This window comes from Miniopterus natalensis, chromosome 18 (genome assembly GCF_054644295.1).
Source record: "Miniopterus natalensis isolate mMinNat1 chromosome 18, mMinNat1.hap1, whole genome shotgun sequence".
NCBI lineage: Eukaryota > Metazoa > Chordata > Mammalia > Chiroptera > Miniopteridae > Miniopterus > Miniopterus natalensis.
In genome coordinates, this window is record NC_142098.1 from 24230364 (window position 1) to 24256827 (window position 26464).

At 43.9% G+C, this 26464-nt stretch overlaps 1 protein-coding gene across 1 annotated transcript in view; it reads right to left on the reverse strand.

Annotated features, from left to right (window-relative positions):
* HYDIN (HYDIN axonemal central pair apparatus protein) overlaps nucleotides 1-26464 on the reverse strand; it is a 241291-nt gene that overhangs the window by 114514 nt on the left and 100313 nt on the right. Inside the window, 5 exon segments of the mRNA XM_087827374.1 lie at nucleotides 8469-8782; nucleotides 9777-9920; nucleotides 14760-14903; nucleotides 16594-16855; nucleotides 20189-20427. Of these exon segments, the coding sequence (XP_087683500.1) occupies nucleotides 8469-8782; nucleotides 9777-9920; nucleotides 14760-14903; nucleotides 16594-16855; nucleotides 20189-20427 (1103 nt within the window).

A 26464-nucleotide genomic window follows, 5' to 3' on the forward strand; every position in this document is an offset into this window, starting at 1 on the left:
TTCTAATTATTTGCCTGTAGATTATTTCGAGTTTCTATGTAGATAATTATGACAGTTTTATTTTTCTTTGCAAATCTAGCCCCTTTCATTTATTTTTATATATTCCCAAAATGATTTTAGCATTTTATTGTTTTCTCAGGTTACCCTAGATCAGGTTAAGAAATTTTCCCAAGAACAATTGTTTAGTTTTATGGGACATTTTTCCTTAATCTGTATGAGATGGTTTTCCTTCTTTCCTGCGGTAACGTGATACATTAAACCATTAGGTTTTCTAATGTGGAACCACCTTTGCATTCCTGAAATGAAACTAATTCGATCATGACATCCCATCTCTTTACCCTTTGCCAGATTCAGTGTGCTAATATTTTGATGAATATTTTGCATTTATATTTTGAATTAATGAATGAAAATGACCTGAAATATTTATGTCTCTGACCTGGCTTAATGGGTTTTGGTATGAAGATTCAATTGGTTTCACAAAATGAGTTGGGTAACATTTTCTTTTATTATTTTTTTCTAAAAAGAGCTTGTGTACGTTTGGAATTATTCGTTCCTTGGAAAAAACTTGCCTGTAACTATCAGGACTTAGTGTTTTATAACAGAAAGATCTGAAACTATTTAATTTCTTCAGTGGTTATAAAACCATTTGGGTTTCATATATATATATATATGTATATAAATTTTTTTTTTTTTTTTTTGAGTCAGTTTTGGTAAGTTGTCCCTGGCTTATGGGCTTCTGTTACCAGGGCTTTTTTTACTCTTCTAATATGTCCTCCTGTATTTACTGATTTGATTATTTATTTTTATTATTTTCATTATTTTATTTTTTATTGTTGACATTATTACAGATGTCCCTAATTTCCTCCCCCCCTCCCTCCCCCCATGATCCCCCCAGGCCTTCACCACACTGTCTGTCTGTGTCCTTGGGCTGTGCATATATGCATATAAATTCTTTGGTTAACCTCTTCCCGTCCCCCATCCCTCACCCCTCTGAGATTGTCAGTCTTTTCCAAGCCTCCATTCCTCTGGGCCTATTTTGTTCATCAGTTTATTTTGTTCATTAGATTCCACATATGAGTGAGATCATTTGACATTTGTCTTTCTCTGATTGGCTTGATTTGACCTTTTAAATAAATACTGTAATGGGCCGAATTGGCCTCCCTCAAAATATATGTGTTGAAGTCCTAAGCCCCAGCGCTATAGAAAATGACCATATTTACAGATTGGGTCTTCAGAGGTAATTAAGTTAAAATGAGGTCATTAGGGTGGGCCCTAACACAATATGACCAGTGTCCTCATAAGAGGAGGTAATTTGGAAACAGACACAGATAGAGGGCAGACACAGGGAGAAGAGGGTCATCTATAAGCCAGGAAAAAAGCTTGGAACAGGTTCTTCTCTCATGGCCCTCAGCAGAAACCATTCCTCCCACACCTTGATCTCTCTTTGGTTTCTAACTTCCAGATGTTGAGAAAACAAATATCTGTTGTTTAAGCCTTCCAGTCCGTGGTACTTTGTTATGACTGCCCTAGCAAATAACACAAACACTCTCTGTTCCTTGGAACTTTATCTGTGGGACTCCTTTGACCCCTCTTGCCCCCTCATCAGAGTGCTTTTCCTCTAACCCCAGGGTTCCATGCTTGCTTTTGTCTCGGATCCAAACTTCTCTGGGAGGTGAAAAAAAACGTGCAGAAGCTTAAAGGGTTCTGGCAGGTGTGGGGCCCACAGGGAAGAGAGAGGGATATTTACGGAAGGGACCAAAGCTTAGGCCAGCGGGAGGCACCTGTGGCCCTAGGACCCTGTGAGGCCTCCCCGGGTCCTGAACCCACTTCAGACTGATTACAGGAGAAAGTGTCTCAAAGCCACCTCTGGGATGTTGCTTCTCAAACATGGCCCAGTATTAACATCACAGAGGTGCCAAGCCACTCAGTTTCCTCAAGAAGGAATGGCCATGACAGCTGGCATTTACTGAGCATGCATTATGTGACAGGCATGGTTCCAAGAGCTCTGCGGGTCGGGCTGATACAATCCTCATCACATCTGTATGTGGGAGGCGCTCTTATCTCCCGCCTCACTTCAGATAAAAAAGCCGAAGCTGGGACACTTAGCCACCTGTCAAGGTCACATGGGGCAGGCAGCTGAGCAAACCCTGCCTCAGAGGCCAGCCTGGGATGGCTGGGTACAAGGACCCCCAGGGCCTGCCCTGTGGTAGTCAACATATCTATTTTTGTTTTGAAAGAAAAATAAAGAACCATGTGTCCCCTAATTTTCCTTTCTTCCTATTGACTTACTTATTTTAAAGATCTATCAAAAGTTTGCAATGATGTTTTTACATTTCTTCAGATTCAAAACAGCTAAGAAGACATTGTATCTTCACTATGTGTATGTGTGTGTATGAGAGAGAGGGGGAGAGTGTATGTGTGTGTTTGCCATCAAGAGAAACCTTTTCTATTTTGACTGCATAAAACTTAGAAATGCTAAACAATAAACAGTATCTTAGACAAAAAAAGAATAAGAAAAAAACTATAAAGGAGGAAAGAAATCTAAGGATTTCCAATCTATGAATTTAGGGCTAAACTATCCTATGATTTCAGGACTAAACTACGAATTTAGGACTAAAGTAATGAAAATATTATGTAGTTTGAATGAGGTGTTGTCCTGTTCAAGTTTTTCTTTTTGCATGGTTTTTAAAACCAACCCAAAATTTTTCAGGTACACAGTAAGTTACTCCTATAGATTTGCAATAACAGCCATGCCATACAATCATAGTCTTTGTTCAAAAGTCCATGTCAAACTTAGATGACAGTTTGGGTAATAGTAGTCATTTAAATAAAAATACTTCTAGTATATAATTCTAAAGGGTCTCATGGGGAATGTTGTGTTCATGAGAATTATATTAACAAATCTATATTTAAATAATACTACTGTAAGTTATAATGCTGTGCACTACTAAGGGTAATTGTGGCATCAATTTAGTAAGAGTAGCTAAACTAAAGAGAGCAAACAGAATTACTGGAACAGCTACACAGGCAGATGTTGTGGGTGTTTAGGACCCAGCTGCTGTGGAAGCTCAGTCAAATCGGCAAGTGACCCTGGATTCTTGAGCTCTGGGGACCTGATGACCCAGAGGATGGGCTGGCACTTCAGGGCCTCTGTGGGCTGCGGGTGGAGCAGCAGGAGCAAAAGGGAGACCTGGGAAAGGCTGGGACTTGGACTTGACCTTGGCCAGCATTTGCCTGTTGGGATCATTTTCTCTCCTCAGGTCCTCGACCTTTCTCTCAGTGAACTCGGCTGCCATCCAGGCTCCTTCAGCTCTTTTCTGGTGGCATCGGATCTCATTTTCATAGTAGAAAGTGCTTCTTCGTAGTTCCTGGTTCATGTCTTGGGCCATCTTCTTATACATGTTCAGAAACTGAGAGGTGGAGTTCATGTTTTTCCAGATGGTGGGGAATTTCTTCTCCATTTCTAAACAGCATGTTTCCGCCTCAATCAGTTGTTTCTGTAGTTGTGTTACATGATCTTCGTGTATATCAGGCAGAATTCGAAGCTTCAGCTTTAGCTGTTGAATCATCTTTTAGGTTTGAATTTTCATGCTGCAAAGACGCTTTCTCAGTTTGCAGACTCGTTATTTCTGCTGTAAGCTCTTTGTTCATTTGCTTTTGCTTCCACAATTGTCTGGCTATTTCCTGATTTTCCTGGGACACACTGATGTCAGCATGATGAGGGAGACCCTGGAGATCAACTTCCAGCCCATGGACGAATCAATCCCCATTTTCTGCTTCCCCCTTTTGTGGGAATTCCAAGTTCCCATCATCCACGTGATCTCCAAGGCCCTCAGGCTTGGAGATGGTCTGCAGTGAGTTTCCAGCCACTAACAGTGATTGGCTGACCCAAGGCAGTATTAACTGCGGGACCTGGATTCCAATCCTGACGTCTCAGGAGAAACCAATTAGAACTAGCAGAGTCTTACAGTCATGGAGTCTGTGAAGCCAGCATGGCCTGTTCAAGTTTCCTTAAAGGGAGTGACTTTGCTCCTGAGTGACCCCGTGACCTGGGCTCCTTCCCTACTGTGCCCCTGCTTTTGCACACCTCCTAAGTTGCCCTGGGAAGAGTCTCCAGCCTATCCTCTAAATATTTACTTTTTAAAAAAATTGGACCCTTGGGCAAAGCAAGTGCCTACCCTGATCACATCAGGGTCTGCACTTTGCTGGCTGCAGGGAGGAGTGGTGGGGAAGTCAGGGAGGCACTCTGAGCCTGGCCCTCCTGGGGTTGTCACCTGCTGAGGCCTGGCTTCAGCCTTGACAAATACAGCCCGGTACAGGAAAAGAATTTTCTACCCTTGGTCAGGAAAAAAAGGGGTCTGGGTCCATCATCTAGATGTCCAAGGACCCCAGTGCTCTAACCCTTTAGGATCCTGGGGAGACCTTCACTTAGCAGCACTTGATACAAAGGAATGAGGGAGGCGGAGGCACCCTCGGGAAACCAATTCCCAATTTTCCTTGGTATTTTGGAGACATAGGCACTTTACAGACATCTCTCATTTAATCCTCAGGACAACTCTTTTAGGTTTATACATTATCTCCACCTTACAGGCGAGTAAACCCAGGCACAGGGATGGGCCAGAAAGACACGGCCAGAGGTCAGAGCCCGGATTTCAACAGCCATGTCCAACCTCAGCCCAGGACCTCTACCACCACCAACAGATCGCGTCTTAGGAAAGTTTCACTTCCAAGACACTGAGTGATGAGGAAGAGACAGATGGAAGCATCCAGAAAACGAGGCTTCTTCCACCCCCTTCCAGTCCTCCCACCCTCCTCTTCTAATCACAATATTGGACAACTTATGCTCATCACAGAAAAATCAATGTGAGAACAACACATGCTCCTTTGCTCCAGGGCTGGGCTCCCTTAGGCCCTCATATTCGATTTATTTATAATCTGATTTGGAAATAAAAAGGCAGAGCTGTCCTTGGAGACCGCTTGGCTCTGTGCTCTAAGTTGTAGCATCGCCTCGGCGCTGCAGCTCTGAGCCTGGAGAGATACCAGCTGCGCCGGTGTCTGCTTGGCTCTCTCTGGCCTCTTAGAAGTAAAGGCTGGTTCAAGTGCGAGCTTCCTCCTGCTGCTCTTTCAAACAGATGCCGCGAAACACCGTGTTCTCACCCCGCCGAGCAGTCAGGCCGCAGAGACAGCCGCAGGAAAGGGCACGTCCCGCGTGCCGGCTGGGCCGGCGAGCATGCCCTGCCTTATGTTTCACCCCAGCTTCCTCACTACATGTGTGCGTGTGAGCAGCACAGGCTGTCACCCGCCAAAGCCAGCCTAGAGCCCTGCCATGCACGTGGCGTCGTGTGTTTCAAAGCCAGTGGCTGGCTTTCCCTCTTACGGAGTGCTTACTTAGCATGCTTGTCAATTTTACTTCGATTTTGGTTCCTATATGTGACTTGAGGGCCAACTTGGGGAAAAAATACTCAAACAAGAGAGATTCTTTGTATGGCCAGAACTGCCTACCAAATCACACGCTTGTGCACACGCACCCCCCTCCCCCCGCAGGGCAGGTGCGTGGCTGCTGTGACAGGAAGGGACGCCGGGAGTCCAGGCATCCTCAGGCCCTGCTTAATGAAAGAAGAAAAGCCCCTTTAACCTTTGTTTCTTTTACTAACTGTAAGGCTTAGAAGGATTCTAATTGGAAAAAAAGGTCAGCGTTGGTCCAGCTGATGAAGGTGACCTTTAGCCAATGCGCGCTGTATGTTTTCCTGACGGCCTGATCTCAGAGTCTATCTGGAGGGGAAGCGGCTTTTTGTCTATTCAAGGTGACCTTATGCCTTGAACCTTTTTCATTTGGCAGGTGCCAGGACGCTGACAGAAAAGAATCTTAAAGCAGTTAGGAAACGGTTCTCGTTTCAGTACAAATAGTAATGAGAACAGGGGGAGCAGCTGATTAGAAAATACCCTGTGAGGCCCGGCTCTGTGCTCATGACTGGACTCTGGGCCCCACAGGCAACAGGCCGGACGTGCTGTCTGGCCTCAGGGCCTCAAATGCAATTAAGAGCCAGCTGTGAAGCTGGACAGTGAGCCATATTACAAATGTGACCAGTCCCCAAGGAGACGGGCTACCAGCGCCTATGACGGGGGCCCTCATCTAGGGAAGGGTCTCAGAAAAGGCTTCCCTGGGGAAGGACCTTTAAGCTGAGACGTGATGGGGGAGCTAGCTGAAGAGGGGGGAAGACTTTTCAGCAGAGAGAGAGCAGTTAGACAGGAACAGCACTGGATGGGAACAGCACATGGTAGGCCGGCATGGAGACAGCAGAGTTAAGGGACAAAACCAGAGAGAAATACAGGGACTGGCACTTGCTGAGCCCTGCCAAATATGGTGTTTTGTACTTTATCCTAAGAAGAATGAGTGTCATTAAGGCTGAAAACCCAGGCAGGCCCTGCTCGTCACTGGGCTACTGTGTGGATGATGGACTGTGGTGCATGAGGAAAGCAGGGAGCCCAGTGAGGGGCCATCACAATGGGCCAGGCAGGAGACATCGGTGGCCTGAACTAGGGTAACACTGTGGGAATGGGAATAGGGGTTTTTAGAAGGCAGAATGGGTAGAACTTGGTGATGGACTTGATGAAGTGGGTGCGGTTAGGGAGGGGAAGGAATTTGGATGATTCCCAGGACAGTGATGCCATTACTGGGACAGGGGCCCTGGAGGAGAGGCAAGGGAGGAGAAAAGGGGAGGGCTTGAGGTTAGTGTGGGGCATGTGGGATGTGAGCTACCTGGGGACATCTAGGAGGAGATGTCAAGAAGGTGATGCTCTGGGAACTCAGCAGAGGGGTCTGGGTGGAGATACAGAAACAGGGCTAAGTGAAGGTGTGGGGTGAGTGCAATTGTCGGGAAGGGCAGAGGGTCAGGAGGGAACCCAGCATCCTACTAGTCCAGCAGAGTTATTGCTGGCTAAGGGCTGAGGAGATGAGGGGAAAAAGAGGAGAATATAATGTTAGTAATGTGTTAGTCTCACACATTATCTGGTGCATCAGGATCACTTCTCAAATGTTTTCTCAATGACTCTCTGAATGAATGAAAAATAAATTATGAAAAATAAATTATGAAAAATAAATTATAAGCAGGTGCTCAATATCAAGATATCAGATGATACCAAAGAAAGTAAAAGAATGGTTAAATGAATATATAAAGCAATAAAAAATTTGAGTGTATCATCTCCAGTATTGGCCAAGTACATTTTCAAAATGGCATTATTTTAATTATGGAAATGGCCTCAAAAATAAAAAAATAAATAAAGCATATCCCTTGCTCCCAGATGGAATGAACTCATTTAGTCATGTTACATCAGAACAACTTCACAGAATCTGGCGTTCGAAGCTCATTAGGTCAGGTTGGCTGGTTTTTCCATAATTATTTTAAATGTTCATCCTCTACAGAATTTCGCTTCAAACCTAAACAGTCCCTGACTCCCGAAGATCAGGTTCCACGGCTCAGGCCCGGACCTGGCTTTGGTGCTATGCTGGGTCATCCTTAGCTGCCTATGAGAAACATCCAGAGCAAGCCACTGTTACCACGGTAACAGTGCTGGAAAGGGAAGGGTGGCTGTCACGGACAAGATGCGCACTGCATGCAGGAGGCACGGACAAGCCAAGGGAACGAGTCTTCCTCAGTGAAGCATGGCCACTCAGCATCCAGTGCTGACAACTGAGTTGTCAAAACCCACAATAAAAAAATATACAGAAGCCCATTAGTCCTGGTCACGAATGAGGCTTGACCCAGATGAAAATGTTCCCGCGACCTGACTAAAACAGGCTGTTTGTTTGTATTTTTTAAAAGGCGTGTTTTCCAAATTAAGTTTGGATTTAGCTTCTAATTGAACTTACGTTGAATTTAACAGGAGTGATGCCTCTAAGCACCAATATTGTGAAGATAGCTTTTCCCATTCGGTACTCACCACCTCTTGCTATTTGTACATATGTGTGTATATATATGTGTGTGTATATATATGTGTGTGTGTGTATATATATATATGTGTGTATATATATATATGGGCCAGAAGGAAACCCACTGAAATGTGCAGAACATGGAGCTCAGTGTGACACATACTCAATGCGTTGTGCTGTGCAATTCATGCTTTGGGTTTGAAATGCTTATTAAGAAAACTGCACAAAGACTTTACTTTTTTGTGACAAAGTTCTAATGATCCAACCACTAGATTCAAAATGAAAGCAGGCTTATGGGCATCGCTCTGTTAATTGGTGGCAGCGAGGGCTTTCAAAGACGTTCGAGCGCCTTTCTTGCTTGGAAACCCAGGAGGGACCGTGAGTTCGGCCTCTAGGTTATTTCTGTCAATAATTAGTAGTCAGAACCAAAAGTATTCATGAAAGACCAGTGCCCAGAAAACAGGAACCCAGCGCAAAGGCTGGAGGAGCAAAAACCGAACAGTGGAGGGGGCGCCCGGGACCGCTGAGCCGGCCCTACCTTATTTGGTTCTCCTCATCGTTCACCAGGAAGAACCAGCGAAACTTCACGACCAGCGGGCTGCAGTTGGTGATGGTAATGTAGCGGATCACCTCGGTGTCATTCAGGATGCAGCCAAAGTCCAGCTCGGTGGTCTCAAAGTGCAGGTTGGGGTAATGCACTTCCCCGCGCAGGCTCAGGCTGTCCACCTGAGGGTGCTCCATGTACTTGATCGCTAGAGTTTCTTCTGCCACCCAGTTGTTCAAATCGCATCTGTGGGAAGGGTCAAATCTGACCAGCAGGTTTTTTTCTTCCCCAATCTCCAGTTTAATAGGCTGTAAACAAGATAACGGGAAATTACCAAACTTTGTGTTATGCTTTTCCCAACCTGATACATGAAACAGGACAGCTTAAGTTATTTAAATATATTTACACACACACACACACATACACACATACTACTATGAAATACATATATACCACACTTTATTTATCCATAATTGGATATCCACACTTGCACATAATTAAACAGTGAGTATATCTATATTGATATCGGTATCTACAGCTATCCATATTTATCGATATTATAGATATTCATATGTATTTATAAATTATTAGTTGAAAATGAAAGCAAGGAAATGGAGAGGAATTATTTGAAGAAGAGATTTGGTAAGAGTTGTGCTCTGAGACCTCGTGCCCTGCCTCCCTTCTTTACACCACTTCTCTGTTAGCTGACAGTGCGTGGATCTGGTTTCTCTTCAGACCTTTCCTACAGCTCTGCCGTGGCATTTGCCTCATGGTCCAGCCATTGCCACTGCTGTCCTCATGCCCAGCAACGGATCACAGGGATGGTCTGATAGGGGTGTGTAGAGAACACTGCATCCTGCCCCAGACTGGTGGTCTGCTGAGCTCCAGCCTCCTCCCTCAGCCAGGCTCAGATTTCTCAGCATCCAGAGAGCGGCTGGTTTAAAGACTGGGCTTTGGCTATTTCCTGGAGGATGGAGTTTTGGTAGGATTTGAGGGAGGGGAATGAAAAGATCTTTGCTGTCTTTAGTGTGAAGTCACTGTTTTCTAAAGATTAGCTTCCTAATAATGAAAGGGTCATTATAATGAGCCAGAAGTTCTTAAACCATTAATAACAGTTTTTCTACTGACGGCTACTGGAATTTATTTAGGATTCATTTAAAATCCTCTGTATTCTTCCCTCATGGTTTCTGGGATTCTTTATATTTTTCTGGACTGAAATTAGTTAGTGCACTGATATTCTCTTCCTTGCTCACACACACGACCCCCCTAGGAGCTGGGTAGGACAGCCCTCCCTCAAGTTACCTGGGGAATTAAGGGCAGCGGAGATTTATCCATGTCACAGATCAAGAAGGGTCTGTTGGTTGAGAGCAACACGTTCACGGGCAGGGTGGAAATGTTCTTCATGACCAAGGGCTGGTAATCGGGTTTCAAGGTAGTGTTTGGTTTCTGCAAACCGGAAAAAGAAGCAACAAACCAAGTTATGACAAACATAGTAAGGCTTCAGCAACAAGAGTCTCATGTATATACAAGAGCGTGCGTGCGCTTTTTTTCCTCTTGTAGAGATTTAGATAAACCATTTGGAATGTATGGTGGACTACTGAGAAATGAAACTACATCAGTCAGAAAACAAATGAGATTTCTTACTCTCCTGTTGCCTGTTTGGTTTTTTTAAAAAAACAACAACACCTATACAAGCCATGCCTCTGGACAGAACTATCACTATAGCAGTTTCCACAATGTCATAAAGCAAACTCTAAGAAATTAGTGATATCTTGTGGAAGAACCCATGGATCACTATAAGGAATCAAATGTTTTTTTCTTTTACAATGTTTTGTCCATGCTCAAAATACCCTATTTGCCAATATGCTTATCTCGTAAAGTTGAAAGATGCTCATAACTATTTCCTCTAAATTTTTCCTGCTGACACTGGGATAGTTGATTCAGAAGCATCTTTTTACTTTGTTGAATGTCAAATTTAATTTTTAACTGGAGGAAGCACAGGAAATGGATCCTGAGGTACTCGTTTCTGATCGGACTGGATTTCTCTCCTTCTGACGTTGGGGCCCACCATTATTTCTTGCATGCCCTGGAAAGGGGCTTCTTAAATATCAGCAGAAGATGACCTGAAGCCTCAATCTGTGGCCTCTGAACGGAACCTCCTTGTAATCATCCCCTGGCTCTGCTAACAACTCTAACCTGCTTTTCTCAGTCCTCTTTGCTTTCATTTGTTTGTTTTGTGTTTCTTATTGTTGACGGTATTACAGATCCCTCCCCCAGTTGCCCCCCCCAGCCCCCGCCCTGCCCCAGGCCTTCCCCACACTATTGTCTGTGTCCATGGGCTGTGCACAGATGCATATCTGTTGATTCACCTTTTCTCCTTGTTCTGATTTCAGTGGAATCTTCCTGATTCCAAATTCTCATCTGACTCTGTCTCTGCTCTTTTGTCCAGCACAGTCCTCCTTGCACTGTGGTTCTCGGATCCTCTGGCTCTGGGTGAGGTCCTGTGACCAGCATCCATGTGCCTTAACTCAGGCTGCCGTAACAAATACGGACTGGGTGATTTAAACAACAGACATTATGTCTCACAGCTCTGGAGACAGGGAGTCCAAAATCAGGGTGCCGGTAGATCTGGTGTCTGGTGAGGGCCTGCTTCCTGGCTGGTAGATGGCTGTCTTCTTCTTGTGTCCTTACATGGCTGAGAGAGAGATTCTCTCTCTTATCTCTCCTTATAAGGGCACAGTTTCCATTCACAGAGGCCCCACCTTTATGACCTAATCACCTCCCAAAGGCTCCACCTCCAACACCATAGCATTGGGGATTAGAGCTTCGATATATGAATTTGGGGAGGCACAGCCGTTCAGCCCAGGCAGTTAGCTCGAGTCTCCTGCCTCGGTTGTGATCCACCAGCCCCGGTGCAGGGGTTTGGTCTGGCACTTGCCAGGAGATGCCAACCATTGTTTCCCTCCCTCTAACATGGTAGTACAGGTACTGGACTCACCCTGCATTTGCAGATCGCATTCTACAGTTTGTGGGCGGGATAGAGCAGCACTTTAGGGTCATCAAAGGCCGCATGGAGAACTGTCCACCCAGTGACCTTCCCCCAGGCTGCTCTGTCACTGCTTTGAAGTGAAGGAGCCACACTTGTTTGGTGCGGGCAAGAAGCCACTTAGGGGTCAGTGATGAGAAGGACACAGTGCACAGAGAACCCGTTCTGTTTTAAAATGACCCCTTTCTCTTTGGGTTGTCTGTCTCCCCAAATATCATGAGAGAGGATTTGCTGCTGGACCTCATGAAGCAAACTGGCTGCTGGTTTCAAATTGACCTTTTCAATTCCACAAAGATGTGGTTTCATCTCTGTGCCTTATGAACGGCACAATAGTTATAAAGTAGATCAAATCTGAGGAAACGGCCGTAGAAAAATTCCTCCCGTAGGCACGGCTGGCATCGTTATAGTCTCATGCACTAAATCAGATACACTGCCTTGAGCTGGGCACAGGACACGGAATAGGTAATTGGGTGTTATATAAGTAAAGCCGAGCACTGAGACCTCACAGGTCTCTTGCACACGCTGGGTAATGAAGTTGTAATCCTTCATTGTCCCTGATACGGATGAGATGTGAACAGGAAATGAACAATGAAAAATAACAGTAGTTGGACAGATTTCAAACGTGTGATATTTGGGGGGAAGGAGAGACGGGTAAAATCAAACAGGGAGCTGTGACTCAATTCATTATTTAATTCAGTAAGTCACTGCCATATTTAAAATATTTGCTATTTTAGTCTAGTGATAAAGCCAAACAATAGACAGTTAAACAAGAATACGCTTTTTTTAAAAAAAAAAAAAGCCAAGGCTTAAGAATATAAAGAGAAGAAAAGGAACATGACTCACACATTTTTATGAGTGTTTATGGGCTTAGAAAAAAATCTAATAAGAAGCAAAGTTGTATATTTAACATATGCTACAATGTCTTACACAGAATAGCTATGCAATACATATACACTAAATTTTCTCTGAATAGCTACATTGAGAGAAAATATGATGCCACCAAATTCGGTGCAGCTGCCACCGATAAATATCTTTCCTGATCAGTTATAAAAGGAAGAATTTAAAACAGAGCAATGAAAGCTTAATAACTGCAGCAGAAACTCTTGTAGTATTTTCTTTTAATATGTCTCATGGAGCTCATCACAGTGAGTTTTGCATCCTGTAACTAAAACTCTTACTCAACTTCTTCAGTGTCTACTTTCCTCAGTAGTCTGTTAAGCCTGGGATTTTGCAGTGCTTTTGCTGCCTCATACTCTGTAAATGCTCAGAAATTATTTGTTGATTTGAACTTGTACATTTCCCCTCCCCTCCTCGACTATATGCCCCCTTATTTATCTCCTAGCAGAGTGCCATACCCACGGCGGGTGCTCAATAGATATTTAATACAAACAAAACATCATGGAACTCACTACCAGAATAAATGGTCTTCTCCATTTTTCTGCAAGCCTCCAGGTAATGAAGGGAACCCTGGTTGATTCCCTCCCTTGACTGATTAGGTGCTGCCACATCCAGTCCTTCTATGTGACAGCATAGATTGCACTGTGGGACAATGGCTTACTTAATGCTTGGTCTTCCTAGTTGGCTGTGCGGTTCATTGGGGAGGGACTATCCTCACTGTTGTATCCCTAGCACCTGACACAGTACAGGGTAGGCCCTTAATAACTATTCCACTCAGCAACCAGCGTGACTGTTTCAATAAAGAAATCTGGCCACGTCGCTCCCCTCCCTGAAGCCCACCAATGGCCACTCAGAGCAAGTCTCCTGGTCATGCCACACTCATTGGCCCTTTCCCACTCTCCTTGATGGGCCTCATGCCACTCTTGGCATAGTCTCCGTCTAAGGCGGCCTTTCAGGTCTTCGTGCTCACCAAGCTCTTTCCTAACCAAGGCCCTTCATGTGTGCTGTTCCTTCTGCCTATAATTCTCTCCCCATCTCTTGTCACCAGACTAACTTCATTTTTCCTTCAAGTCTCAACTTGAGGCACCTGCTCAAGGAAGCCATCTGTCACCACAGGTACAAATAAAGCCACTCTCCTGCTATGTGCTCTCATAGGAACTTATACCTCTTCTTCATAGCACTGTTTAGAGTTGTAATTTGAAGATTTACTTTTATTTTTTTATTGATTTCAGAGAGAGGAAGGGAGACGGAGAGAGAGCTAGAAACATCAACGATGAGAGAGAGTCATTGATCAGCTGCCTCCTGCACGCCCCCTACGGGGGATCGAACCCGAAACCTGGGCATGTGCCCTGACCAGGAATGAACGTTGACTTCCTGTTTCATGGGTCGACACTCAACCACTGAACCACACCAGCCGGGCTAGAACTGTAAATTTAAATGGCTAAATTTTAATTACTTGTTTACAGTTGCAACCTCAACCGGTCTATTAGCTTTGACTATGTCTCCCTGATTTACCGGATTAATTAGCACCAATATACTCTCCAGCTCAGAAGAGACTTTCCACACATATTTGTTTTGAATGTTAAATAATTCTATGGTGGAAGTCTGCTGAGGAGTAGGTTAAGTTCTACTGTGAGTCCTCCCTCCTCTCCTCACTATCCAGACCCCCTGCCCTGAGCAGCAGTCATTCCCAACCCTCCCCTGCCTCCCCACTTATTAATTGCCCTTAACGGCCATATAAAGTCATGGACATTTAGAGCCATATAATCTAAGACTGTGAATCAAACAGTTCAAGTTGGTTATGCTCAGTGTTAGGTGATCTGCATAACAACTGGTATCTCGGTTTCCTCATATGCATCATGGGAATGATAACAGAACCTACAGCACAGGATGCTGTGCAGGACAACTGGGCAAATGAATGCAATGACTATGGCTCAGCGCCCAGCACAAACCAATCAGTAAGTTGTAGCTATTCCTACTGATTACTATGATTATCAATAATCCTAGTCCAAGTCTTTCTATACTGTGATGTTTACTGTATCTAATTAGAGTGAAGTGGTCGACCGCAGTACATTTTCAGTGCACTGGAATACGCCTTCACTTTGGTCCTGTACATCAGGAATGATGGAAGTAGAATTTCCGTAACAATTTACATTTCAAAGGAAAGTAGGTTTAGATTCAGAATTTTTAGTTGAAGGTACACAGACCTCTGAAGCTTAAAAAACATCAGCTGGGTGTGGGTACATCAGGCTTCCCATTAACTTAGCTTCTCAAATGAAAATGTGAACAATGCTGACCCCCCCACTTGGAGCACCCAGCCCTCCCCAGCACTGCCCACTGACCTTCTCCAGTCGGTATAAGAGCTGCTTGGTGGAGAGCTGGATAAGTGGCGCTATAAACTCACAGATGATGTCCACAGTCATCACCAAGCTCCTCTCCCTCTGTGCCCCGATAAGGGCGTGGCACACCAGCTTTTCTTTGACCAGCTGCAGATGAGATACACCAATAGCATTTTGAGAATATCCATAGCTCACAAAACTTAATTCTCAACAATCAGCAAACTGATTCTCAACTACCTGCCTGGGGACACCAGGGAAGAGCATGTTTTTCTGAATAGTGCATTTCAGGTATCACTCTCTGTCACATAATTAATGTCTGATTGGTTAAATATGTCCTGGATGGATCCTGCATCCATTTCTGACTGCTCTTGAGGACACAATCAATTTATATTCAGTTCAACAAATATATATATGAAGATGTATTATGCATAGACTGTTAGGAACAGGACATACAAAAAGGTGATGGACAAGGCAGATAAAATCCTATGGGTTTAGAGCTCGATGGTAGTTCTATTTCTTATCAAGCCTGTCAGAAACTGTGGCTGGAAAAATTTTGCCTTTCATACCTGAATATTTAAGAATCGTGCTATAGAAACTAATATTTCTCTTCTCCGCCCCTCGAGATCCGGATTCGTATAGAGAGAACCCAAAGTGAATTTATATTACGAATAGCTTGTATTGAAGAGTGCTCAGGTTTCAGATGTGAATGAATTCAAGCCCCTTTTCAACTATGCAGCATAATTTGGAAGAACATTCAGGGCAGCTTTTAGTAAAGCTTAAACTGAATTTAGAACCCCAGTAGCTCAGATTTAATGCCTGTAAAAATACGGTCAGCTCCCCCCAATCACGACATTGAAAATGTGCTCCTGCAACAGGCTGTCAGTGTCTGGAAGTGAGGGCTGCGGGCTGTTCATCTTTGCAGCCCTAGTGCCTAGCACCCTGTTCACCATGTGGGGCACACTCAGTAATTGTTGGCTGAACCCCTGGAGAGCAGAGAGAAAGGCCACCTACATACTCACTCCATCGGGAAGCAGAGGACAAGCTCTGCTATCTTGTCTGCTGTAAGACTAGCTTTTTACTGTTTCCTGTTTCCCGAGGAGAAAGTTCAGTATCACCCCCTAATGTGGCGACACCAGGAGGAGCTCAAGCGAGCATCAGTCCTCGTTCACAAAGTCGGCGTTTGGGAGGAAGAAGAGGCTCACAGGAAATTACAAAAGTTTCTTTCAGGTTTCTGGTGGTTTCCAGTCCCCATGGGGGTATAGGAGTAAACAGACGTGGTTTGGATCTGCATAAATGTTTAGGCAGAACAGTGATCATGTAAATAAGAGCAGAACATCAGAGTTGCTGAAGATACATGAGGCTCTTTTATTGATCCATAAAAAGACGATGGTTATAAATGTGATGCTGTTATGTCAGACCAAGAGGAAAGGAGCTGGGGATGCCCTGACACCTGGATAGGAAAGGCATGCCAGAGTGTCCATGGAAACACCCTTTTGTAATAAATATGAATACCGCTAAGTATTTATTGGAGGCTTAGCTTTGGCAGAATGCTGGGTATCCCTCTCCCACAGACTTGCTGGCTGGTCACTGCTGACCCTGGGGATGAGAACCTGCTTTAATTAGTATTTTTAGGTTGGGTTCATGGTATCTGTAGAAACAAATATAAAACTGAGCAGAGCTGAACTGTAAAAGCAGTGGGTGCTGCCATGGTAACTCAGGGCTGCATGCAATCCTTAAGAAACCACATCCTCTCTCCAGATAAATGTCAAGGAACTCCCTTAAGAAACAGCAAAGATTTATTTAGGAGAAAGATTCTAAACATGCTGTGCCCTCCTACCCTGGGAGTAGCAGAATAGCCGTCGAGTATCACATCGATCGTCTGGTCTGGATACAGCTCCATCCTGACGGGACGAAGCTGAAATACGGGGCTCTGGGGATCCCTGGGCGCCTGGGAGCTGTGGCTCTTAGCAAGTCTCCTCTTAGCCACACCTTTCTTGCTCAGCTTGTTCTGGGGATGGAACTTTTCATTCATCCAGAACAACTGGTGGACCCGACGTCCCTTGTTGGCCAACTTGAAGTGGTAGTAACAGGTGTCCAGGCTGGAAAAGAGGCGGTAGATATGGAGAGAACTCAACTTTGGGATGTTCTGTTCCACTCTATACCCTTGGGATTTACTCCTCTCGAAGCATTTAAGAATGAGCAATGAAATAGACAATGTTTTTTTTTAATGTAGGAAGACTATATCACGGTGCTACTAGGAGCTACCATAGTAATGGGACCAAGTAGCATCGACTCAAGTGCATAAACTCAAGTCAGGGACCTGGGTTTGGCCACTGAGTTGTCATCACCAGGGAAGGGGCCGTGGGAATGTGATCCCACCCATCCTCAGTCTTTCCCAGAAGGTCAAGCAGGCCACAGAACAGACAGACACAGTTCATGTGAAAAACCACTCTAATTTACAAGAAATGGCCCTGAAGAGTGAAAGGAAAAGCAAAATGCCTACTGGAGGAGAAGGGTATTTCACACTGTGTTGAGTAAATTTCTACTGACTAAGTGAAATATCTTGTGATGGGCTCAACTTGAAGGGTACTTCGGAGAGAAATGACACATGTCCTCTAAGCATTATCAAAGGTCAAGGGAACTGTAATGGACCAGAATATCAGCTGGATTGTTGTTGTTTTTTTTTAAATTCTCACCCAAGGATATTTCTTCCATTGCTTTTCAGAGAGAGTGGAAGGGGAGGGAGAGACACACACACACATCGATGTGGGAGAGACATTGATGGGTTGCCTCCCACACGCACCCTGACTGGGGCAGGGGATTGACATGCAAACCAGGTACGTGCCCTTGACCAGAATCGAACCCAAGACCCTACAGTCCATGGGCCGATGCTCAAACCACTGAGGCAAACCAGGTAGGGCCCGATTGGTCATTTTTCTCAGACTAACTTGCTTTAAAGATGCTGCTGTTTCACTTCCTCATTCATCTATTCCACAAATATTTACTAAGGACTCTTGATTGTCTAGCTCTCTGTCAAGTACTAGAATTTCTAAGATCTTGGAGGTGGAGGTAGTTCAAATGTATTTTTGTTTGGGATTTTTTTACTGATTTATGAACTTTAAAAGAAATCTTTTTTTTCAGGGAGAAAACTCATCTCAGGATTTTTTTAAAAAATATATATATCTTTATTGATTTCAGGGAGAGGAAAGGAGAGGGAGAGAGAGAGATAGAAACATCAATGATGAGAGAGTCATTGATCGAGCCCATAACCTGGGCATGTGCCCTGACCAGGAATTGAACCCCGATCGCCTGGATCCCAGGTCAATGCTCAACTGCTGAGCCACGCCTGGCTGGGCTCATCTCAGGATTTAATTAAATTAAAAATTTTTTTTATTGGGCTTTGAAATTTTATACCATCTGTTCCTCCTTAGGAAATGATATCATGTCTAATGCATAATTTGAAGCATCAGATAAATAATTGGGAGTATTTGCCAGTTGTCAGGTGTAACCATTTCATTCTAGATATGTGTCCACAGGGCATGCTCAGTGGAATCATTAGTTTGACTTCATGGCTAAGAGCAGGCTTCGGGGAAAATAATACATAATAGGTACTGTTTATAAAATAGGCAGGGTCTCTGCAACTTATTCACAGTATATCTTTTGGTCATCACAGCAACCCAGTAATAAGTATATTTACTCTTATAAATGAAGAAAGAGAAGCTCTGAGAATTTAAGGACATTGCCTAAAAACATACAATCAGAAGAGGTAGCATATGGATATTTTTTAAGACCTGAATGTCCCCAAATTGGCAAACTTTTCTATAAAGGGCTGAATAATAAATATTTTGGACTTTTTGGGCCACACGGTCACTATTACAACTACTCGACTGTCTACTGCAGCGTGAAAGCAGCCATAGAAAATATGTGTACACAAATAGGCACGGCTGTGCTCCAATAAAACTTTACTTACAGAAACAGTGGCTGCAGTTAGCCCACCTCTGTTTCTTTCCCCTCCCTCTTTTTAAAAAATTTAATTTTATTTTTTCATCACCTTTCTTTTTCCATTGATTTTTTTGTTTGTTTGTTTGTTTTTGTTAGAGAGAGTGGAAAGAAGGGGTGAGGGGGAAAAAGAAAGAAACATTGATGGGAGAAAGACACACGCCCTGATCTGGGCGCGGGTCAAAATTGCAACCCAAGTACCTGCCCTTGACCTGGAATCTGAGCCCGAGACCCCCTGGTGCACAGGCCGACGCTCTAACCATGGATCCATGCCAGCCAGGGCTTTCCTCACCTTTTATTCCCTCTATGTCCTCTGCTTTTGATGATTCTTTTGGAGATTGCTGGCATCATGATTTTATGTCAAAAAGAATGACAGGGTTTAGGCAGAGGGGAAATTGGCAGCTAAAAAGCCACAGTTTACTTCTATATTTATAGAAAACTACAGGCTAAACTTCCCAATTCCAGGCAAGTGACAGAATACCCTTTGGGGCTATTTGACACTATTTGTAGATTACAGAGAACACTATGTAATCAAGTCTGGTTCACAGCATACTGCTTCTATAATTATGTTTGAGTGTACTTAAAGAAATTTGGAAATAGAAGCAAGGAATGCATTGACGAAATGCTCTAACTTATGGTCAATAGACAGGCAGAGGGGAGCATTTTTATATCTAGTTGACACAAAAACTATAACGGATGCTTCTCTGAAAACATAATTCCTCGTGGCGTATGGTATTTTCAATCAAGTCATGGTTTATAGATGGAACAGGGGGAAGGAGGTGTGAATGGGTTTGTGGGAGGGCTCCTAACTGATTTTTTTCAGGCTCATCTTCTCTAAGCACAGTGTGTCCATCTTGGTTTCAGGGCCTGTTAGACCAGAGATCTGTTCACAGCATTACGATGGACAGGTACAAAATTCACCTGCACCCCCCAGCCGTGTGGCTCTTCTGGGGACCTATGCATAGATCCCCACACATATCCCCCCTGTTATCACTCAGACGTCATACATTTTTAGAGCCACATTTAGATCATTCTGCTCAGAGGTGTCTATACTCGTCCACCTTTTATTTAAATATTTAGATGCTCTACTTTTTTCTGAGTGATCAGGGAGAGCCAGTTGCAGCCGTCTTGATTGTTGGTGCTCTAGTGGGGAGGCAAGCAGAGGTCAAAATGCCAAAAAAGTTGCACTTCCTGATAAGAAACATTTACAATAAATGTTTACCTTCCTACTTACACTCTACTTAGGTTACCACTAATATGCACCTATACTTTCTACGTACACGGAGAGGGATTAACAGTGTGTTGGAATCAGAGAGGAGAAATCATGGTTGAGATTCTAGATCAGTCACTGAGAAGGCGCCATAAGTCGAGGCGATGCTCAGCTCATGCAATGTGTGGTTATCTATGAAAATTCATCCATGAGGCTTCCCTACCTGAAATGTGCTCCCAAATTGAGTTCCGGGGCAAAGGGCTTATCCGAAACAATGGTGGAACCAATTCCTGAAGCCTGGACAGGAATCCGATAGGTGTTGCTATTTTTAATTTCCAAAATGACCGTGTCTTTGAATGTCAGCGTGTCATTCAGGTTGGCAGTCAGTGTCAGTTGAACGTCAGCTTCCGGGGGAACGGTGCCTTCACTGGGTTCAATTGTCCAAAGGGACTTTTTGTGTGCCTGTAAAACAAGATGACCAGTTAATAGTGAAGATATTCTTGGCTTTCCCTTCTGCATATGTCAAAGTCCTCTATACCGCAAATGGCTGGCACTGCACAGCTCAACATCAGAGACAAACATTAATTTTTCAAATCAAAGCAGCTGCGTGTTTGTTGGCTTCTCTTTTTTTCCCAAAAGCCATTGGATTCTGAAGAGCAAACCTACAATTCCACTTTTGAATGCTCTGTGAAGATTCTTTACATCTCTTTCTCTAGATGACAGCCCAGTTCTCTAACAAGCTGGTACTAATTATCTGTTTTAATCACCAAATCCTGAGATACCAGCAGAAGATACAACATCCTTTCTGGAATTTGGAATTTTCAAGAGGCATGTTTTTCAAGTGCAAGGTTTCAATGATGTTATTAGTGAGGATGAACAGCTTTCATTAATAAACACAATACTTACAGGAAGTCGTCTTGATTTCCACTGTTCCATAATAATAAATAGAATTTCATTTGCTAAAATTCCAAACTTATTCTGAAATATATGCTGGGAGGTGAAAATTAAAAAGGTGAAGTTGACTCCCACTAATCTGTTCCCTTTCACTAATTAGATCCTCATAGCTCACTCCCTTTCTTCCTTAAGGTCTTTGGCCAAACAATACCTCTCAGTAAATCCTGCTGTGATCATCACCTTTTAAATTGAAAACCTTGCCCTGGCCAGTGTTGCTTAGTGGTTAGAGCCTGCACACCGAAGGATCTCGGGTTCGATTCCTGGCCAAGGGCACGTATCTGGGTTGTGGGTTTGCTCCCTGCCCCCAGTTGGGGCTTGTGCGGGAGGCAGCCAGTCGATGTGTCTCTCTCACATCAATGTTTCTCTCCCTCCCTCCATCCCTCCCACTCTCTCCGAAAAGCAATGGAAAAAATATCCTCAGGTGAGGATTGACAAAAAATAAATTAATTAAAAAATAAAAAATAAATTGAAAACCTTCCCCCAGGACTCCTGATCTCCCTTAACCCAGTTCTGTTTTCCCCTTAGCACTTATTACCTTCTAACACGTGCATAATTGACTTATTTATCATGCTTGTCTAGTTTGAAAGTTTATATGGACACAAATAAATTGCATTTGAAAATTTAAATAAATGAAATAAAGCAAAGGAGAACAGTTTTCAAGATGATAAACTGTTTATAATGAGGCTGTAGATGAAATTTTACTTTAATTTTGGTATTAATGGAAATGATAGATTTAACTCTATGTCAAGAGTCCTATTATTACTCCTGATCTTTTAACATGCGAGATCTCTAGAGATACAGGTATAAGAGAAAACAAACATTAAATACTACACTACATAAACTATGGATGGGGTGGGATATTTGTATGGTAATTATCTCTATTCCAAAAACATTTGTGGAAAAACTGTTAATTTTTATATCCTTGCGTGGAGAAGAGCACAGTAGAGGAAGCAAGCTCTCTTATAAAGACTCTTAAAACCCCATTCAAGAGGGCTCCACCCTCATGACCTCATCTAATCCTAATTACCTCCAAACGCCTGGACTCCTAATACTTGGGGGGGGGGGGGGTTTCGACATATAAATATTGGAGAAACAACAATTCCATCCATAATATTCACCTTTGATCCCCCAAAATTCATGTTTTTCTCACATGCAAAATACAATCTTCAGTCTGGAAGAGGAATCTAACCAGAATTCAACCATGCTGAGAGCTTGATCTCAAACTTACAGCCTCAGGAACCATGAAAAATTAACTTCTGTTGTTTAGAAGCCACCTAGTCTACGGTGCTTTGCTACAGTAGCATGAACTAAGATACAATCCCATGGTGAAAACCTTAAAATCCTCTAACATATCAATCATAGGAAATGACACAAAAATGAGTTCTAAAACGGCTATAAATGCAAATTAAAATTTCCACAGATATTTTTCAAACTCTTAAATTTTTAAAATATATTTATTTTACTTTTTTCCATCAACATTTACCCCCCCATACCCTCATCCACCTCCACCCCCTCCCGCAATCACCACTGTTGCCTGTGTCCATGAGTTCTCTCTTCCCCCCCCTTTTTTGCTCAATCCCTTCATGCTCCCCCCTCCCCCCCCAGCCGTCAGCCTGCTCTCTATCTATGAGTCTGTCAGATATTTAAAAATGGATCAATGTAGCTTCATGTCTCAGCATTTTTACTAGAGTAGACGGGAGTTTTGGACTTATTTTCAGTCCGACCTACACAATTAAAGCAATGCATGGAAACAGATTTCTCAGGCTTGAGCGACCAGCCTTTCTCCTTACTTAGAACTATTTGTCTTTCTTACTTTCAGTTTTTAGATTCTAGGCTACTATTTTCGATAAAGTAATACTAGCTGCTATAACAACAACAACAAACAAAACCCTGATGCCCAATGGCTTAATACAACAAAAACTTATTTCTGGTTCACATGAGTTCCAAACGGTGGCAGGCCGAGGACGGGCTTCGGTTCCATCCAGTGGTTCAGGGATCCCAGCTCCACAGATTCTGACACGTTTAACTTGCGGCTTCTAAGCCACTCTAGACGTTGACATTCAGTTGGCCAAGAAGAGAAGGAAGAATGGGGGTCACATGCCAAGACGTTAGGCACCAAGCCTGGAAGTGGCACCACGCTTCCACCGTCCGGAACCCAGCCATGCGGACGCACCGAGCTGCAGAGGGATCCGGGCAGTGCCTTGCTCTGGGTCCGAGGGCAAAGGGAGACGGGCACGGTGAACTGCTAGCTACTCTCTGCCAAAGCCACCTTGCTGCTTCGGTCTTCCCCTAACTCCTCTGGGTCTCAGATTTTGAAAGGTGAAGCGTTCGCTCCATCAGAACATAGAAGTGGAAACACAACAGTATTTCGACTCCCATGGGCACCTCAGGGCTGGAGCTCACATCCACCTGCTGGGAGGAGAAACCGGCAGCTGGAAGAGAGGAAACGGATGTTCCGGGCGAGACAGTGTCACACCGTCGGCCCTTCTTCCCAGATTTGTGGCCTCAGAGCACTCTGCGTAGTTTTGCTCATTTATGAGGCTCAGCTTACAATTAAAACATAAATCAATGCCAATTTTGTCCTTTTATCGAAAAGCAAATGCCTTTCAGAAGAGGGTGCCGTCAATGTCATCTTTCCCATTCTGACTATTTATTTTCTGCCTCTGGACGGTGGCACAGGTCAGTCCTTTGTTACAATGAGGAGAGGGTGTCACCTTGCGTAAGTGCTATTTCAAGCCGGGGGACATCAGTTTTCCGTAGATGCACACCATTTCTATTCTGATTCCTGCTGACACAGACTGGCTGCTCTGGGAAGAAGACCTGAAGTTGCTCTCCAGGGCTGAACCGGCGAGTCTTCTTTTTGATGAAGCTTATTAATCGATGTCGGGCATAAAACCAGGCAGCAAAGTACACCGCAGAATCCAAGAACAAGGCACATGAGAATGCCAGGTGCCAACATACTGGTTATCCTTACCAAGAGTCAGGCTCCAAATCGTTCTAACACCCTGTGTCTCTTTGGTATTTGACTTTTAGGGGTGCCCTTTGTTTTTAGGGAGGATTTCATCTACATGACATTTTCTGTTATCAGATGGCAAATTTGACTAAAGAACGGATGGATGAGTGATAATCATCATAGCTCTGGAGGACATTCAGTAGGCTTATAAAACAACAATACAGCAAGACAGCTGACAGAAATAGGTTAGGAAGGAGGACCCCCGAGGAAAAGAGATGTGGGTTTGAGTCCTAGATCTACCGCTTTCTAGCTGTCGAACACGGGCCGTGTCACTGAGCCGGGCCCAGCCTCAGTTTTCTCATCTGCAGCTCATGGTACTGACTGCATCTTCGCACAGAGTTGCGGTGAAGGTTATATGAGTCAATGCGTGTAAAGTTCAGAATAACGTCTGACACACAGTTAAATCCTCATAAAAACGACAGCTGTTGTTATCATTTTACCAAAAGCTGTCATCACCCCACGTGACACAGAATTATGGACTCGGTGGCATTTGTTAAAAAAATAGATTACAAAACTGAGAAAACAAAGGTGGATACTAAGAAAGCATTTCACATACAACACTCTTGCCAGAAGAGAAGCGACTCGCCAGGGTTTATGTAGGCAGAATTCTAAGGTGGCCCCCAAGATCTCCATCCCCAGGTGTACAGTTATCTTCTCCCAGTTACTTACGAACGCTAATCTAGGTGCTGCTGTGAAGGGATTTCTTTTTCTTTTTTGGGGTGGTGGTGCATAGAATAGTGGTCAGACATTTATATAATTTACAAAGTGATCTCCCTGATAAGTTCCACCTGGCACCGTACAGAGTTATTACATTACTGACTATATTTCCTATGCTGTTCTTTACATCCCTGTGACTATTTCGTAACTACCAATTTGTGCTTCTTAATCCCTTCACCTTTATCACCCATCCCCCCAACCCCATCCCATCTGGCAACCGCCAATCTGTTCTTCTGTGAAGGGATTTTGCAGGGGTAGTTAAGGTCCTAAATCAGTTGACTTTAAGGTGAGGGGATTATTCTTAGTGGGCCTGACTTAAATCAGGGGAGCCCTTAGAAGGATTTGGACTCTTCCTCACGCAGAGATTCCAAGCATGAGAGGGCTTATGGAACAGGGCAAATGGTAGGGAACCGTGGGTGGTTCTACAGCAGCGGGAGCAGCCCCTGGCTGAGGGCTAGCAGGAAAATGGGCCTCAGTCATTCAATCAAGAAAATAAACTCTGCCAACAACCTGAGGGGGCTTGGCAGTGGATCTTTCTCTAATCAAGCCTCCTCAAAGGAATGCAGCTCCGCCAACACCTTGATTTCAGCCTTTTGAGATCCTTAGGAGAGAATCCAGCCTAGTCATGGCTGGACTTCTTCTGACCCACAGAAACAGATACATTTGTGTTGTTTCAAGCCACTAAGTTTGTGGTAATTTGTTACACAGCAATAGAAAAACTAATACAGATGCAAAAGGTGAAGGGATTGAGAAGTACAGATTGGTAGTTACAAAACAGTCATGGGGGTGTAAAGTACAGCATAGGAAATGTAGTCAATAATATTTTAATAATTATGTATGGTGCCAGGTGGGTACGTGAAATATCAGGGGGATCGCTTTGTAAAGTATATGATTATCCAAAATTATGCTGTACACGTGAAAGAAACTAATACGAAATAACATTGAATGTAAACTGGAATTGAAAAAAAAGAAAACGAATACAGTGTTTCATATATTTGTCCCAAAAATGATACTTGAGTTTTCCTGTCTTTCACCAAAACTTCAGCAACAGCTGCCTGTGTGTGTGTGTGCGCGAGTGTGTGTGTGTGTGTGTGTGTGTGTGTGTGTGTGTGTGAGTGAATGGGGGTAGAAGCCAGAGCCCCTAATGCAGCCCATGAACAACGTGTACAGAAGGTTTGTACGTGCATGACTGTGTGAACATGGAAAAATGGCGATCTTTTGCAATTCAGAATCCCATGCCCACTGGCGATTTGTGTTACCCCTCTCCCCCACGTTTCACCTATCTCGAGATAACATTTGCTTTTTATTTGACAACAGGGCATCAGCGCACTTCTTAGGCAGCGCTCAGCTCCCCAGGTAAAACAGAGCTTTTAAGCTTCCTTGGCCGTATTTAATATTTGCCATGAAAGACAGAAGCGAAGGCTACTGTTTGCACATGTCATTCAGCAATAAAGGAGAGTGGGTATACGCAGGCAGACCTCCTGTTCTGTGGTGCTAAGGGCTGTGGAGCTTGAAGAAAAAAGCCTTACGCACTTTTCTTCAAAATGATTCGTTCACCAGGCGAAAGGTACAAGAATTTCCTTCCATGGAACGAGAGGACACAAATAACAACAGGATCCAATGTGCGGAGCGAGGGGTTTCTCTGGATTTATGCTATTATCTCAGCAGATAATCAATTCTTTGTGGAACAAGAACAATGAACAGTCACCCAGGCCTTTCCCCTTGATGTCTTCTAAATGGCATCTCTAGTCACACGGTTCTCTGCGCTGAAGTGAGTCACTTGGCTGCTTAAGATAGATAACTGAAAACGACGAG